Here is an 18513-nt window from a genome sequence, read left to right as displayed (position 1 = left end):
TGACGGTTATTTAATTAAAAGGCACTTGGGGGCAAGGGAGGGAATCCATGTCTGTGATTTCATCAATCCATGAAATTCCCAGTAAGGAAAGCCCCCTTCACAGCCAAAGTGTGGCAACACTATCTGTAATATATGGTTTTAGAGAATTGTTGGGGGGTACCAAGAGGTTAAATGACTGGCCCAGAGTCACACTGTATATATCAGAGGCAGGACTTCTGCATCCAGGTCTTCCTGATTTCAAGGGCAATCCTCTGTCCATTACACCATGCTATCTCTTAATTAGAGAAAGAAGGAAAAAAAAATCAGACTGACCTAAGAAAAATTATATTGGATGTTGAGGTTTTTAATTAAACTTAACACAACATATTCGGTCTTTTAATACCACAATTAAAGCATGCCTTGGTAGATGGTTGTCATTACTTACTATGGTAGAATAATTCATCACTATGTGTTGAACCTGAGTGATTGGTCTCTTTGGACTTTTCTAGACTGTCCCTCAGACCACTGACATATAGTCCATTCTCTAAGGTTTTTCCAGATCGGTGACCCCCTAGCTCTAACACTCCCCTGGCGTGATTCACGTTGGGATAGGGTGAGAATAGGAAATTAATGGAGGACAGAATTTGACATCATTCCTTATAATGATAAATGGGAATTAAAATAATGAAAGCATTCACAAACCATAGTTTTACTTGAATAAAAATCAAGGCCTGGATGTATATCTGTGTGTCTAACATGTATGTATATATGAATGCATATGTGTATGTATATATGAACAAGGATTAAAGGCCTACTATGTGCCATATACCATATTAGATGCTAGACATACAAATATAAAGAATAGAAATGTATTCCCAAGGAGCAGAGAGACTATATACAGAACATTTATATCTATCTATAGATAGATATAAATAATATCTATCTATATAAGGGGGAGAGGGAGGGAGAGAGAAAGAGAATATTCATGTCATCATCTTATAACCTCATCCTAGTAAATCAGAAAGAAAAGTCTAAGTATGTTTTCCCCTAAACATCAGGTACTTTTCTTTTTCCTTCTTGGTCTTTGGATTTGGCTGGATTTGTTATAAATAAAAATCAATCAGCATGATAAAATAATTTCATCTACTTGGAATATCAAATTATTAAGTGCCACAATAACTCTGTCTTCTGTAGCTAATTCTAAGTAACTTAATTCCTATTTTACCAAAGGCATGCGTTGGGCAAAAAATTGTTGAGCACATTATGCTTTAGAAACCCTAGAAAGATACAGGAGTCTGGCTTGACAAGTAACAGAGTTCCTTACTAACTGAGTTAATTATTCTTTGTAAAATTTGATCATGGGTTTAGATTCTTCATAAATTAACTTTTAATAAAAATAAATTTATATAATAAGGGAAGGATGATATATTATATTTAATAATAAATTACTATATAAAAGGCTGATCTGTCCAAATCAAAAAAAAATCTAAAAATTTACGATAAAAATTACATGAATACGTTTAAATTTTTTAAGTATTCATTTCATTTTAATTCAAAAGTACCATCAAAACTTTTTTTCTGAAATTATTGGCAACTGAATCTTATTTTTAAAGTTACCAAATGCTCTCTTTCCTTTTATAGTGATTAACTCTTCATATGCAACAATGAAGCATCTTTTTATCAGACGGTTACTATCTGTAACCCTTTGCTCATCTGAACATATGGAACTAGAAAGAGTAGATATGATATGGTCAGCACAGCCTTCTTCTGTTCAAGAACTTCAAGGCATTAATTAATGAACCATGTCTCATCATCCTATCATTCCAATCGTTTCACCTCTTAATTTAAAACTGAATTCAGCCTGTCCATAAATATATTTAGTTTAAAAGTTTATATTTAAACATTTTAATCTTTAATATATTCACTCCCCAAATATAGTATTAGCAAGATTCCATCCAACCATAACGTTTGAAAATTTAATACAGTTAATTTGACACAAGTGTTTTGTTCACAAAGTATTTCATGACATATCTTTATCCAGCTTTCTAGACAGACATCCAACAATGTCACTTGTTTTTAAAAATGGCATCTTAACATCCATTGTCAATAGAACTAATTTAGGCAACTGTCTTTATAGTAGGTAACTGTTACACCGCCCCCTCCCCAAATAGTACATGTATAATTATTGGAGGGGTAAAAAAATCATTTAAATCAATATTGCAGGTAATTAGTTTCCCAACCCTGCTGGGAATGTTCTAAAAATCCAGCTGTGTTCACCAAACCTCAAAAGTGCAGACTGCTGTGTAGTTATAACAGATTTTAAAGATGAAAAAACCATATTAGCTCAGTCCTTCATTGAATTCCTACACCAAGTGAAGCATTTCCATTTTAATTACAGGAATAGTGAAGATGTGGATCTGAGGTAAGCTATTCACACAGCAGTGAACTTTAAAACAATGTTTTTAGTGCTAGTTAAAAAAAAAAAAGACCTGAAATGCTGTCATCACAAAAACTCTGGTTCGGACTAGTTTTTCCCCCCACTTTAAGGAGTTGCTATGATGTCACCTTTGTCCCTAAGGCCAAGTTAATGCAAGTCCATAAACCTAGCTGGGACCAGTGTAATGAACTCTTTCATCCTCCTGCTGTCAGGTCAAAGGCTTAGCAAGCTTGGTTTTCCACGTGCTGAGGATATGTAACTTATTCATTCACCCCAGCTCAATTCCCTGTTTTATAGCCACCATTAAAAAAAAATGGTTCACATATGCTTCTTGGCATTGGGGATCAGAGGAGGGAGCAGGAGTTGTGATTTAATCAGCATGGGAATATCCATTGTGGAAACCCCTTCTAAAGATTTGCTGCTCATCTGTGCTTTGTAATGAGTACACACAGTGCATTTATTTAGTGCTTTATGGAATTGCATTTGATCTTCACACTAACCCTACAGCTACGTGGCACAGTGTGTAGAGAGCTGGGCCTGGAGTCAGGAAGACTCATTTCTGTTCAGATCTGGCCTCTGACACAATAGCAACTGTATGACCCCGAACAAGTCACTTCACCCTGTTTGCCTCAGTTTCCTCATCTGTAAAATGAGCTGGAGAAGGAGATGACAAAACACTCTATTCTCCTTGCCAAGAAAGCCCCAAATGGGGTCATGAAGAGTCAGACATGACTGAAAAACAGTAACAGCAGAAGTAGGTGCAGTAAATTTCCCCATTTTACCGATGAGGAAACTGGACCTGAGAGAGAAGCTGAGTGACTTACCCAGGATCATATAGCTTGTAAGTGTCTGAGGTGAGATTACTGGACTTGGAGTTCTCTCCCTGCATATCACCCATCTGCCTGACTCTTAGAGATGGGATCTGCTGAGATCTATATACTTGGAGTTTTCTAGGGGGTTAAGACAGGGATCCACATATACAAGATGGTAAATGTTTGGTTTTTAAATTTCTGCCATTATTTATTATTGACATTTTTGAGATGTGACTTTGTTCTACATTTTGACTTTTGAGTTTGTCATGTTAGGACTTGTAAGGGACAACTTGTGTTTGTGACATAGCGAAAGTAAAGAGCAATGTGTGATCTTCCTGCCAAGGTGGGCTGGCCCCAAATTTCTAAGGGTTTTAAATGCCAAACTGAGGAGTTTGTACATTATTCTGGAGGAAACAGAGAAACACTGAAACTTTTTGAGCATAGGCAGGTCTGTGCTTTAGGAATATCTATTTGGCATCTGAGTGGAGGATAAATTAAGAAAAGGAAGGAAGGAAGGGAGGGAGGGAGGATGGGAGGGGGGAAGAAAAAAACACTTATTATATACTTACTCTGTGCCAGACGTTGCACACTCTTTACAAATGTCTCATTTGATCCTTACAACAATCCTAGGAGGTAGGTGCTATTATTATCCCCATTTTATAGTTGAAGAAACTAAGGTAGACAAAGGCTAAGCAACTTGCCCAGGTTCACCCAGCTTATAAAGTGTCTGAGGTAGGATTTGAACTCAGGTCTTCCTGACTTTAGGCCCAGTTCCTCATGCACTGAGCTGACCTTAGGGAGAAAAATTATAAGGTACAGTAGGGAAAATTGGAATTTGGCTAAAGTGACAAATGAGGTAGATAAGGGATTAAAACTAGAGGTTCCCTTAGATCAAGAGGGCATAAAAGTCAAGGTAGGAAGACAGAGTCCAAGGTCCTAAAGGTTTAGCAGGACAGGAATACAGTGGGTGCCAGAGGTTCTTCTGCTTCCTGGGCATGGGGAGCTATGGGCTTCAGCTTTGAGCATGACTATACAAAGATGAGAAGACTAGAGATGAAAACTCAGACAAGGGGATCAGGAGTCCCTCACAGAGGTCGAGAAAGGATAACCCAGGGATGTCCTCACACTTGTTGGTGTGGGCGCTTGTAAGACACTGATCCCTCTGGAAACATGTGCCTCCGCTGCTTATTGGGCTGGCGACCATGACTAATTAGCCTGCCTCAATCAAAGTCAGTAATAGCTGTGGGAGCTGAGTGTACGTGTGTCACCCAGAACTGGTCCTTGCTAACAGGGCTGCATTGGTAAGTACCAGAACCTATCCATGGAGGTCCACTAAAAATGTCCCCCACACACTTGAGCAGCAGGCACACATAAAAGCCAGAGGAAAAAAAGAATTCCTCCACCCATCCAGGTGGACGCTCTCAGGCTTGTGTTCCCTTCATCTCTATGCTTACACCACCGTTCTATCTCCACTCACTATGGGACCAATGGAATCACGTATTGCCGCTCACATGGTCGGCTTCTCCAGTACTGGGGGCTCTCTCGGAACCAGCAGTCACACCCCTAACCTTGTTTTCAGGTTAAGCAGGTGTCTGGGGGATGGAGCCACTTGGCATTTGAAATTCAGCTCCACAATTTAAACTGAGCATGTGACAGGCCAGGTAGATGGGCCTACAACCTATTGAGTTATACCTTTGCTGAAGTGCAGGTCTGGCCATGCCATTCCCTTACTCAGGAAACTCCAGGGGTTCCCCATGGGGCATCTCCGGGATCATACATCAACTTGTGTTGGGCACAAGCTCACCCTTCCAGTCTTCTTGCACATTTCCCCCTCCACGTGCAGCCATTCCGGCCTCCCACATGACATACTATCTTCTGCGGCCTCTGCGGCCTGGCGCACGATGTCTCTCGTTCCTGCAATGCTTGCCCTCCTTCAGAACTCAGCTCCAGCAACTCTATCTGCTTGAGCTATTCCCTAGTCCTTTCAACTGGTTCCCCTGTATGTGCTTTGGATGAGTTTTCTATACGCCCATTCTTTTGTTTGTGCTGACTCACTCATGGGACTCGTTCAATTCTGTCTTTGTACTGTCTGTATGCAAGGAAAGAAGGAAACAAACAAGCAAACTTTTATCAAGTAATTATAAAGTCCCAGACAGTAAATCAAGGCAGGAGATACAAATACGAGACAAACAGTTCCTGCTCTCAAGGTGCTTACATCCTAATAGGGGAAGCCAATGTACAAAAGGGCCCTGAATAGGGGAGGGGAGGAGGGGAATGAAGGTACTTGGTATAGGGGCATGGTTCTGAAATCCAGAAAGTCTGGAAAAGGGCCAGGAGGTGGCTTCAAGAGGAACTCACCAGCGTGAGAAGGGGAGGTAGGCCCTGTGGTAAGGAGGATGCAAGGGTGGTTGGATGTTCCAGGGTGAGAGCCCAGTAAAGGCACAATTTTGAATTGTAAAAGATCAGGAATAGGACACAGTGCCTAGCACACAGTAGATGATTAGATGCTTTCTTGCTTGCTTGGTGCCTTTGGTCGAGGAACACGGCTAGAATTTTGTGAGATACTTGGTTAGTTTCATAGGACGTTGAAAGCTCCCGTGCCGATACTGAGCGTTAGGCAGGAAGAAGGCCTCAGATGGAATACCTGGATGACTTCAGGCATGTAAAAGCTATTTGGAGCCGGACAAAAGCATTCTTGAAAGGGATTCTGAAGCATAGGTTGAATGCTAAGCTTCAAGATCATGTAGCTGGGTAACCTGATCCTAAAAGAAGAACAGATAACCTGACATATATGATGGACATGGTCACTGAATTACAAGACAATACCATCAACGGACCTGTTACAGAAGACAGTGTAAAGGGGCAGCTAGGTGGCACAGTGGATAGAACACCAGCCCTGGATTCAAGAGGACCTGAGTTCAAATCCGACCTCAGACACTTAACACTTGCTAGCTGTGTGACCCTGGGCAAGTCCCTTAACCCCAATTGCCTCACCAAAAAAAAAAAGACGACAATGTAAACTTCTTGGGAGTCTACCTGCCAAGACAAACCAGGAACACAACTATAAAACACTTCTTACACAAAGTCAAATCTAAACAATTGGGAAAATATTAATTGCTCATGGGTAGGCCAATCCAATATGATAAAAATGACAATCCTACCTAAGTTAATCTATTTAGTGCCATGCCACACTATCAAAATATTATTTTATAGATCTAAAAAAATAATCAAATTTATCTGAAAGAACAAAAGCTCAAGGATAACAAGGGAATGAATGAAAAAGATGCAAAAGAAGCTGGTTTGGCCATACCTGATCTCAAACTGTTTTATAAAGTGGTAGTTATCAAAACGGTTACTGGCTGAGAAATGGAGTGGTGGATCAGTGGAATAGAAGAGGTAAAAATGACACTATAGTAAATGGCTAGCAATCTAGCATATGATAAACACAAAGATTCAAGGTTTTGGAACAAAAAGTCATTATTTGACAAAAACTGCTGGGAAAACTGGAAAACAGTATGGCAGAAACTAGGTATAGACCAGCATCCCTCCAATTTCCCATTCTTAGCCACCACAAATAGATCAGCTATAAATATGCCCGCCAGTTGGGAAATGGCTAAACAAGCTGTGACATATGATTGTAATGGAATATTATTGAGCTGTAAGAAATGACAAGCAGGATGAATTCAGAAAAAACCTGGAAAGACTTACATGAACTGATGTATAGTTAAGTAAACAGAACCAGAACAATGTTGTGCATTGTGACAGCAAGATTATTTGATGAAGAACTTAGCTATTCTCAGCAATACAATGATTGAAGATGATTCCAAAGGACTAATGATAAAACATACTATCCTCCTCTAGAGAAAGAACTGATATTGATTGAACACAGACTGAAGCATGTTCTTTTTCACATTTTTTTCTTTTACTTGAGTCTTTTTATATGAAATGACTAAAATGGAAATGTTTTGCATAATTGCACATGTATAACCTAGATCTGATTTTTTAATGCCTTAGGGAGGGGAGCGGGGGAGGAAAGAGATGGGGAGGGGATAGAATTTGGAACACAAAACTAAATAAAAATGTTTATTAAGACTATCATAAGGGGGCAGCTAGGTGACTCAGTGGATAAAGCACCCGCCCTGGATTCAGGAGGACCTGAGTTCAAAGCCGGCCTCAGACACTTGACACTAGCTGTGTGACCATGGGCAAGTCACTTAACCCTCACTGCCCTGCAAAAAAAAAAAAAAAAGACTATCATATAGGACTACAGGGAGAAGGCTTCCATGGGCATGCAGGCAATTTGGGGGCTCATGTTACGAAAAGCAGCAGTTCATGGCCTGTGCTTTGAGTGAGGTGATGGACTAGCGCTGCAGAATGGGATATTCATTCTGAGACATGGCCACTCTCTTGATATCTTCTGTTTGTTTTGCTATACATATTGGTTATAAGGGGGTAGTGGTGGTGACAAGTTAGTAATGATAGATATGAAAAGAGCACCAAGAAAACATTTTTAAATCAGAAAAAAAGTAGAGAAGGAAACACAAAACAATTCTGTAACCTGTATTTTAAACTTTAATGCAGGTAAATATTTGTTTTAAAATTGTATTATGTGAACTGTGGTTTAAGAATGCAGATTGAACCATACTGTTTCTACTGTGGGGCTGTTTTTTTCTTCTTTTTTGAGGATTTCCCCTTGTACTCTGACTCTTCTGTCACAATATGATTAATGCAGAAATTTTTTTTAAAAATTGTATTACATGTTTCTTGCACAGTGCTCTTACTTTTTCTTTATATTGAAACATTTGTTATGTTCACAATAAAAAAAAGAAAATTTTAAAGGGGAAAAAAGTAGCAATATAAATGGCTCCTAGTGGTCAGATTGAGGCTTTAAATCCCACAGCATGGGTCCACATTCCTGATTTAGGACATTTGGCCCAGTGCTGTAAACTTCCCTGCCTGACTTTGATGAGGATTCTGGAAAGTGCTCCATCTCTAGACCAGCTTCAGAGAATGTAGGGCTTGTGATTGATTCATATATCCTGAATCCTAGTTCTAAAGTCATTGGAGGAAGAGGTTACTGGTGTGCAAAATAAGGTTGGGAGTGTGAAAAAGCAGATCCACGCTTCTCAGTCCTGAGGAAGAGAACAGAGGAAGAATTATACCTCAAGGTGAGGAAACAAACCAAACAAAGCTTTGCAAAAATGAGGATCTAGGAAGTAGAGGAAGGGATATGTTGGGAAATGTAGGTGACATAAAAACAAAATATATCCATAAAACTTGAAAAAAAAAAAGAATGTGTATGAGAGGGAGTATGAGGCCTTTGCTGGTGTGCCAAGGCAAATAAGGGCCAATAAGCTCTGTCTGAGCAGTTAGTTAGCTTTGGTCTGAGGGACAACAAAAATAATTCTGAACTGGGTCCTAGCACTTCTCTTCCTCCCTTGGTGATTACAACAGCAAAATGTCAAGTGATGAATTTGCCAAGTTTTGTTTCATACTGACTCATTATGGCTGACTTGTTGGGAATTTTCTGAACTATCCCTAGGTTTTTGGTAAGGTTGTTTCAGTGGGGCTTTGGGGAAGGAGTTGGGAGGAGGGGATGTTGTGTCTGACCTGGAACACAGGGCATGAACAACTATGAATGACAGTAACAGTGGCAAGATTTGAAATCAGGAGAGACATCCCACTACAAACCTAATGATCTTTCTCCTATTTCACGCTACCTTTATCTATCTTCCTTTCCTGCGAGTTTGTATGATTGCCCAGAGTTAGAGGCTTCAGTTAATGGCCCAAGACAGGGTTTTCTGGTTTTCATAGAGCAGAGTCGTAAGCTGAAGAGGGATTTCTTATGGATGCTAAGGCTTTCCAAATGCTCCTGATTGTGGATGGCTGTGCTGGTTGCATAGAGCCTTGAGACGTGGCAGCGACTCTTAGCAAAGATGCATCATTATTGAGAGTTTGGTCTGACACAAGAGAAAACAAGCGGGTCATGAATATCTAAGTCTCAGGGCTCATCCATCAGTATATATAACAGGGATGGACAGTCAAAATGGACAGCAAGTTAGACCCAGAATTAATCAGAAGGAGAAGAGCAGGCTGGATTGCCTTCAGAAAAGTCCATGAACCCAAACTTCTCCCGGAAACAAGGGCCCACACTGACAATACTAATATCCTACCAGCATTCCTAATCGAGGTACCCTATAGTATAGAAGGAATTTTAAAAGAGCATCATACAGAGGGCAGTAGAGGGGTACACAATGTATGGGAGTGGGCTTACCACCTAAAGAGGAATTCTGATGGAATGGAGTGAAAGACGTCATCAGGGAAATGTATGAAAGAAAGGACAGGCCAGCCACCTGACAAGAGCAAGGGACAACAGATTGACTCTATTAGCTCCCCTGATATCCTCAAAATGGCCAGGGAAATCAAGTGAAGGCCCTTAGCATTGTGGAACAGACCTCCTGTGATGGGGGGCTGTGGACATGGGCAGGAATGGATGAGATCAAGACTTCATTAGAGTTTGGTCACCATAAGAAGTGAAATTCCTTGAGTGACTTCTGAGTGTTGTGACTGATACTGGTAGATATCTATGAGCATTTGAGAGAGTACTTGCAGAGAGGAGTTTCTCATGGCTATAAAAAGGCCCTCCTCAAAGCTCTAATAATTATCCTGCAGCATAGAATTAAGCACTCTGTATATCTGAAGAATGTCATCTTGGTCATCAATTCCACACTCACCAGGGTGGGCCCCAGGTTCATACCCAGCTTGGTGAGGAGGTACAAATGGTAGTTCTGAAACATTTCTGGATCTGAGCGTGTCTCAGAGACTGTGGCCACAAGTGCTGCGGTCAGTGCTGGGTGCACAGGGGTGGCCACCGCATACTCTAGAATAGTTAGAAAAGTCTCTGGAACCCCACTGTAGGGATCTAAATGTCCCCCACAAGTTTTTATTACTAATAACAACAATCATAGTCATTGGTGTAGCATTATAAAATTTGTTGTGGGCTTCATGACAGGATGATGAGGTATGTGGGACTTACAGGTACCACTGGTATCATGTCCTTCATATAGATTGGAAAAAACAGGTGGCATGTCCATGATCGTACAGCAAGGAAAAGCCTATTTCCCTTTGTGTGGTTTGTGTTGTGCCATTTGGGGGGACCTTGGGAGCAGGGGTCTAAACGGAACACTATTACATAGTGGTGCAGGTCCAGGTATCTTCAGCACAAACCAGAAGTCCTTGGATGTGCTTTTAGCAGTCATTGCCAAGACTCCTTCACTTGTGCTGACAACGATGTGTTGATTGTATAGTCTCCTCACTGTTTATCTGGCCTCTATGTGGTCCCAGTAGAGTTTTTATTGCACACTCCTTCTGTTCACTGATTGATATGTCCTTGCATAGCACATGGGGTAGAGCCAAGAGACAAAACAAGATCATGTTCAGGTGATCAACAGCTTAGCAGAGGAGACAAACAATGATCATAAGGTACAATGGTCCCTCAAAAAGAGTCACTTGCTTTACTGGGGTGTCTTGCTTCAGTCCTTTAGTGGTAGTGCCTTCTTTTATTCTGGGATTAGAGGGAAGAAAAGGCAAGTGGAGGGGCAGCTAGGTGGTACAGTGGATAAAGCACTGGCCCTGGATTCAAGGAGGACCTGAGTTCAAATCCGGCCTCAGACACTTGACATTCACTAGCTGTGTGACCCTGGGAAAGTCACTTAACCCTCACTGCCCTGTAAAAAAAAATGAAAAAGAAAAAGCAGGTGGGTACACCCAATGTGACTCAGAGAAATGAGCATTTGGGTAGGTGAAAGTGAAGGATGACACTGACTGATGATGACATGAAGCTTTTCCAAGTTCCTAGCAAAACCACTAATAGTACAGTAGAGAAAAGTGATACGTTTTTGCCAAACTGGGCATATTTATCATGCCAAAAAGCCTGGAAGGCTACAAAACAAGACAGGGCATCAAAGATGCTAGAGCTCTCTGGTTTTGTGATGAATCTAAGTAGCTCTGGGCCTACAGGTATTAATTATGGCCAAAAAGATGTCACAGGTAGATACACTTAATACTAAATCTGTCGGGAAAAGGACTGGCCTTGTGATTTCAATGACACAGGGGATTTCTGCATCCCCTCCCATTGAAGAATCTCCCTCTATTAATTCAGGTTGGCTCTTTGTCTTGGAGAGGTGCCTCAAGTATGAAAATGTAAGTGACTTGTCCAGGATCACATAGCCAGGATATGTCACAGGCAGGACTTGAACACAGGGTCTCTTATCTCTGTCTACTAGGCGGAGCATCTTCTCTAGTTTATATTGAAAATAATTTTTAAAAAATAATAAAAAAAATAATTTAACTTTCTTTGATGTTACTTCAGAGGACAAGGGACAGGAGGCCAATTAGAGGCAGCACGGCAGCTAGACACTCCTGCTTTAAAAACTTACTAGGTTTTAGACCCTGGGCAGGTCAATTAACTTCTCTCAGTCTTGACTCCTCCCCTGTAAAATCAGGACTTACCTCAAAGGTTGTTGTGAGGCCCTAATGGGAATAAATATAAAGTGTTAGCTATTATTATTAACAAGGGTTTATCTGACAATGGGAGTAATTTGGCTTCTTTGAAAAATTATCATATAGGCATGTGGATGAAATGTTCTTGGTCACCATGTTGACCAAGAGTGGAGATGACATTTCTTTGGGTGGAGAATAGAAAGCGTTGACTTCTTCAGGGGCAAACTGAGCTGTGGAAAAAGCCCCAGCTGTGGCCCGTAGTGCTTTCCCTCAGAGGCTATCTGTAGCAGCCTATAAAAGCTGAAGCAGACTTCTGGTAAGATAGCATACGTGTGACCTAATATGACAATTCCTAATGTCACATTGGTTGTTGTTTGGTCATTCAGTTGTGTCCAACTCCTCGTGGCTCAGGGGACCACAGCATGCCAATAATGTCCATTGGGTTTTCTTGGCAAAGATACAGGAGTGGTTTGCCATTTCCTTCTCCAGTGGCTTAAGGCAAACAGAGTTTAAATGACTTGCCCAGGATCACACAGCTATTAAGTGTCTGAGGCCATATTTGAACTCAGGTCTTCCAAGGAGCCCAGATCACACTTTCTTCACGATGATCTTATAAATATTATGATCTTACAGACTCAGATGTAGGGCCCTACATTTCGGAGTCATCACTTGAACACAGATCTTCTGACTGCAAGACCAGTATTCTTTCCATCACACCGTGCTCTTTGTAGAGTAAGGATGAACTAACTTTTACCATACGAATTGAGAAGCAGCATGGCATCCTGAAGAGAAGATAGAAGACTTGGCTTCTAATCCCAGACACTCCCTGTCTGGGTCTTCATGGGCACACTACTTAACTTCTTATAACCTCAGTATTCTGATGTACACAATGGAGATACCACTTGTACTACCCACCTTACAAGGTTGTTAGGTGATGGAATACCATGTGTGAGGAACAAAGAGAAGGCTGGTTTGTCTGGAAAGTACTTTGCCAAACTTAAAGCGCCATAGAAGTGATTTGTTGTTATTATTGTTTGTTATTATTGATTTCAAATTCTTTCTTTGGGTCTAGAACTTCTCAGTATAATTCTTCATGCCTTCTGCAGGTGTAATTTCTAACTGTCAGTGAAATTCTGCTTGTTGAACTAGGGCAAGAGTTGCAAGGAAGGTCTCTAGTGTGGATTAAGAAGGAAATGTTTCCCTTAATATATATGTTCAGAATGTAACTCACTTAAAATAGTCAAGCTGTCATTCTTGGAAACAGGAGTGATACAGAAGGGAAAAAAACTTAAATCACATATTGTGTTAAATAAAATACTCCCCAATAGATATAAATTAAAACTGCAATTTCATCTTTGGTTCTGTTGACACAAACAAACCACTCCAGTTTTGCAGATTTATGCTAGCAGAACTCATCACTGAAATGAAAACCTTATTATGTATAGTTATGAATATAGAATTTTTCATATCCTGTTACATGGCACTACTAGACTTAGATTACAACTTGAAAAATTACTGTATAGATACCATTCCTAGCACAGACTTATTTAAACAGTAGCTTTCATGATCACAAATAATGCACATATTCTGTATAATCCTGAAATCCACAGCAAATAAGAGAAGGTAAAAAAAAATCCCTGTAGAGAATGAGTAATTATGAAAAGATAAGAACATGACTAAATTACATTGGTGGTTATTAATCTGCAGGCTATCCTATTGTCTTATGCCACTGACAAAGGAATCTCTGTGCTACCTGGCTTGATAGACCTTGCACAGCCTTAAGTGAAAGGATTAGCTAGTTGTAGGGTCAGCTGGGTAATATTTGAAAGTAGATAAATATTGTAACACAGTGCCCACTACACAAAATTAAAATGTCAAAGGAAATATTTATATTTCGCCTTTAAAATTATACATACGATCATAAGCGGCTCTAGCAATCGCTTTCGTTGCATTCTTTTGGATATCAGGAAACGTGGTATTTTCTGCAAATGCCATGAGTTTCTTAAGACCTCCTGCCTGCTGAATCATTTGCATGGTATCCACATCCTCAAGACAATTGGCTAACACAGCAAGAGCTTCGATGTGGAGATCATTAAATTCCTAATAATAAAAACAAACACGATTTTAATATATCTATCTTATTTTGTCTGATCTTTCATGTAAAGGCAGGGGGACTACCATCATTATATAAACTGTGGAGCTCCATGCATTGTCAACCTTAACTTCTTTCTCCTTCCATTTATTCTTTACCTACTGCCCACCCACCACAATTGTAATGGCAGTGTCTGAGACCTAGCCAGGATCCAGGGTTTGGACAATTTCATCTAAGTAATGACTCAAATAAAAATAAAATCTCTTGTAAACTTCCCCTAAATTGTGAATTGGCTATAAAGCATTATTCGGCCCCATTTACAAGGGCAGATTAGTAACTCTTCTAAAATTTATGGTTTTAGATCATTGCCTGGAGCATTTGGAGATTAAATGACTTCTCCAGTTGAGAGGGCCAGTAGGTGTGAGAGGCCAGGCTTGACTGCAAAGCCAGCCTCTTATAAATGTATGTTAATCGATATAGTTTGAGTAAATAATCATAGAGAAATATTGTTAAAGCCTATGAGATAAGATAGCCTGGCCTAGTGGGCAGAGTTAAGAAGACCCAGTTCCAAGTCATACGCCTGACATACACTGGCTCTGTGATCCTGGGTTCAGTGCCTGAGGCAACATTTTAAGACTATAGACTGCAAAATAGTTACCCATCTACACCAGTCAGAGGGGTTTCCTTACTTTGAATTGCCTACAGCAGTGAAAAAGTGAGTCAGGACTAAATAACAATTATTATAATTTCTGGAAAAAAAGTATCTTTATATTGCATGCCTTTCTGAAACGTAGAAGTTGCAGTAAGAGCATACTTGAAATGGTATAAAATTGGGCAATGAAACAGCTAAAGGAATATAGAAAAATCAATGTTTGGTATTTAAGACATGACACAGAAAAATGATTTTTTTAATGCCTCCACTTATTTGGTCAACATAACAAATTCAGAGCCTCAGACAAATGACAGAGTAAGGTGATTTAACCCATATTAGGTGATATGTGAACTGCATAGGCAGAATTATAATGACTGATTCTCTGTTGTCCAACCACTAGGTCACGCTGCTTCTCCATTTAGAATTTAAGGCTAAAGAAAACACGGGAAAAACAAAACTTTCCCAATTATGTTTAAAGCCACCACCAACAAAATGGCAGTATAAATCATATAAATGCATACTATACTTCATCATGAAAAGTGTGAAATAATATTATCAAACATAAAGTGAAGCTACAACAAAGGAATTAGTTAGCTATGAATTACCAGTCCAAAGACAAATCATATTACAATCAAGGGTGATTCTTTTCTGAAAGGAGAACCCTCCTCTAAAATATACCCCCACCTCCTGACCTTAGATGAGACAATTTCTGGTACTAGATTTGTGTTTAATTCACGAAATTTTAAATTGTTACATAAATCTCAAAAAGCAAAATTACACATTTTCAATAGTTCCTATATTTGTTCTAATTTACTCCTTAGAAAGCATTGAATACAGTTCAGAAGCTGCATTAATTCTTTCAAATATCCTTCCTTTTATTCTTTCCCTGATGGCTTCCCTATCCCACTCCCCACACAGTGTTCCAAGCCTCCTCCTCTTTCCACAATGATCCACGGCCTTCTCCTCTAACCTGGCTCTCAGCTGAGGGCTTCACCTCATCATGGGCTGAGAAAATAGATGCCATTCACTACAAGGAAATAGGTCCTACTTCTTCCCTTCTCTACTTCTCAGAAGCCTGTAACATTATTCCTTATTCTCTCTTCCTTTAAAGAAAAGGTGATTCTTTTCCTCACCAAGGCCAACCCCTCAATGTACCCTCCATCCCATCCCTTCCCATCTCTTTTTATTCCATGTCTGCCCATCTCCCAGCTCCTTCCTTGCTGCCTAGGAACACACCCAAGTCCACTTCATCCTGGAAAAACCCCTCACCAAACCCTACCACCAGCCCCAGCTATTATCCTAGCTCTCTTGTCCCTTTTATAATCCTAAAGCTGCCCAGGCCCCCTGTCTTCACCTCTTCTCCTCTTTTGGAGTCTGCCCTCATCACTCAACTGAAACCTCCTTCCGGAGGTCCTAGTCAGATGGGCCTTTCTTCATCCTTTTTGACCTTTCTGCCACATCTTGTGGCTATTCTCTCCTCTCTAGCTTTTCAGAGCATGGCTTTCTTGCTTCTCTTCTAACCCGCTTAACTATTGCTCTGTATCCTCTGTTGGTTGATCTTTCATATCCTGCCCCCTAACTGTGGGTGTATCCCAAGGCTTTGTCCTGGGCCTGCTTTTGTTTCTTATATTTTCTTTCTCTCGCCTCCTCAACTCCCATTGGTTTAATTATCATCTCCATGCAGATGACTCTCACAGCTCTATATCCAGCTGAAGTCTGTCATCTGAGTTCCACTTGTACATCTTTAAATACTTATTAGATATTTCAAATTAGATGTCTCCAAGGTATATCAAACTCATCATGTCCAAAACAGAACAACTCACTGACTTTCCCCTCTTCCAATTTTACTACTTCTATGCCACCTTTCTTGCAGTCTCCCAAGCTTGCAGCTTCAACATTTATCTACCAGTCCTGACTCTCCTTCACCCCAGGCATCTACATGATCACCAGCAAGGGCTCTGATACCTGCCACTTCTCTTTATTCATGCAGCCAGCACACGTAGCTCAGACCCTCATCACCTCTTGGTCTCTGGAACTATTGCTTAGCCTTCTGGACTCGGGTCTCCTCTCAGCAATCTCTCCTCCACACAACTACCAAAGTGAATCCCCTAAAGTTCAGTTCTGGCCATGTTATTAACCCTTACTCTGTAACCTCTAAGTACATCTAGGAGCCAACAGAAGCCCCTCTGTTCAGCTTTTAAAGCCATTCCCAATCCGTCCTGAGCCCGTCTTTCACATTACCCATTCCACCATCTAGCCTCTTCTCCATGCTCATTTCTCATCTCTGGGCTTTTCACTAGCTGTCCCTCATCCCTGAATGAGCTCCCACCCTGCCAGTGCCTCTTGGAAATTAGCATTTTGGTCAGAGCTCTGATGGCCAAATAGAAGTCATGTGATTTCCAAAAGTAGCTAACTCAAGCCAAAGGCTCTAATTTTCCCTTGCAGTTTGTTCATTAATTGTTTTTTTCTCTGATTTGCCACTAAAGAAATTCATACAGAAAATGATTATGATGATTAATTCTATGTGACAGGAATTCTGTTACAGAACTTGGATAAGAATGTGAACTTTTTGATCGTGGAAGACATATCCTATTACTTTTCCAACTTGATTTAGCATGGCAATTGATCTGAAACTTACCTGACTCTCAAAGCTATTTGAAAGTTGATGAAAATAACATGAAAATATAGTCTTAGGGTATTTAAATATTAATAAAATTTTAAAAGCCATATATTTGCCCATTAATAATCCATATCTTTTCCCCCCTTCTCTTCTACTTTTGCCAATTGAAATCAATTCTCACAAATATTTTGGCATAATATTTTGCTCTAAATCAAAAGCCAAACCTTAATTAAAATGACTTTTTAAAAAAACATACTTGTAATTTTCTATAACTTGAATTGACATCAAACTTTTCCACTATTTAAACTTTGAGAGACTGACATTTCTCAATGTTAATGTTAGTACAGCAAGCACTGGACATGTAATGATGGGACCCAGTTTCAAGTCTTGCTTCTACCATTTAATCTTTTGGGGGGGGAGGGACAATGAGGTACCATTTAATCTTGATCTTAGAGAAATCACTACACTTTTAAAAGACTCTATGCTATCTTCTTCATGCAACTAGGTGGCACAGTGGGTAGAATGCTGGACCTGAAGACAAAAAGACCTTTGTTCAAATCCATCCTCAGACACTTACTACTACCTGTGTGACCCTGAGCAAATTACCCAGCTTCTGTCTGCCTCAGTTTCCTCAACTATAAAATGAGGACTATGACAGCACCTACATCATAGGGTTGTGGTTAGGATCAAATGAGATCATATTTGTTTTTTAAAATTTTTGTCATATTTTAAATTCTGTACTGTCTCCCTCCTTTCTTCTTTACCCAGCAGTAGGAAAAAACCCCACCATTTGACACAGATTTCATATATGTACATACATACATATATACACACATATATCCATATATGTATATATAACTATACTATGCATACTTCTATTTATCAGTTCTCTGGAGGTGGATAGCATCTTCCTTCAAAGGTCCTTTGTAGTTGATGTGAATATGTAAAATACTCAGAATAGCTTAGTCATTCACAGCTTTTCTTCAAACAATATTGCTGTTACTGTATACAATGGTCTCTTGGTTCTGCTCATTTCACTCTTCATTATTTCATGCAAATCTTTCTATGTTTTTCTAAAATCAACTTGCTTATCTTTGTTGCAGTGCAACAGTATTCTATCACAATCACATACAACTTATTTAGTCATTCCCCAGTTAATGGGCATCCCCTCAATTTCCAGTCCTTTGCCACCAAAAAGAGAGCTGCTATGAATATTTTAGGACATAGAAAGAGGTTCTTTTCCTTTTCCCTGATCATGTTGGGAAACAGACCTAATAGAAGTATTGCTGGGTCAAAGGTTTTATAACACACAGTTTCATAACTCTTTGGGTATAATTCCAGTTCACAGTTCCTCCAACTATATTAGTTTCTCAATTTTTCCACATCCTTTCCACCATTTGTCATTTTCCCCTTCTATCA

At 39.9% G+C, this 18513-nt stretch overlaps 1 protein-coding gene across 2 annotated transcripts in view; it reads right to left on the bottom strand.

Annotated features, from left to right (window-relative positions):
• Positions 1 to 18513, bottom strand: part of ARMC3 (armadillo repeat containing 3) — a 134916-nt gene that overhangs the window by 79191 nt on the left and 37212 nt on the right. For both annotated transcript variants that reach the window (XM_043965041.1, XM_043965042.1), the window contains exon 8: positions 13647 to 13830. In XM_043965041.1, coding sequence (XP_043820976.1) covers positions 13647 to 13830 — 184 coding nt within the window. The remainder of the gene's footprint in view (positions 1 to 13646; positions 13831 to 18513) is intronic.

The sequence above is a fragment of the Dromiciops gliroides genome, chromosome 5 (genome assembly GCF_019393635.1).
Source record: "Dromiciops gliroides isolate mDroGli1 chromosome 5, mDroGli1.pri, whole genome shotgun sequence".
NCBI classification, from domain to species: Eukaryota; Metazoa; Chordata; class Mammalia; order Microbiotheria; family Microbiotheriidae; genus Dromiciops; species Dromiciops gliroides.
Note: the sequence above shows the minus strand (reverse complement) of the source record. Positions and strands in the feature narration are given on the sequence as shown.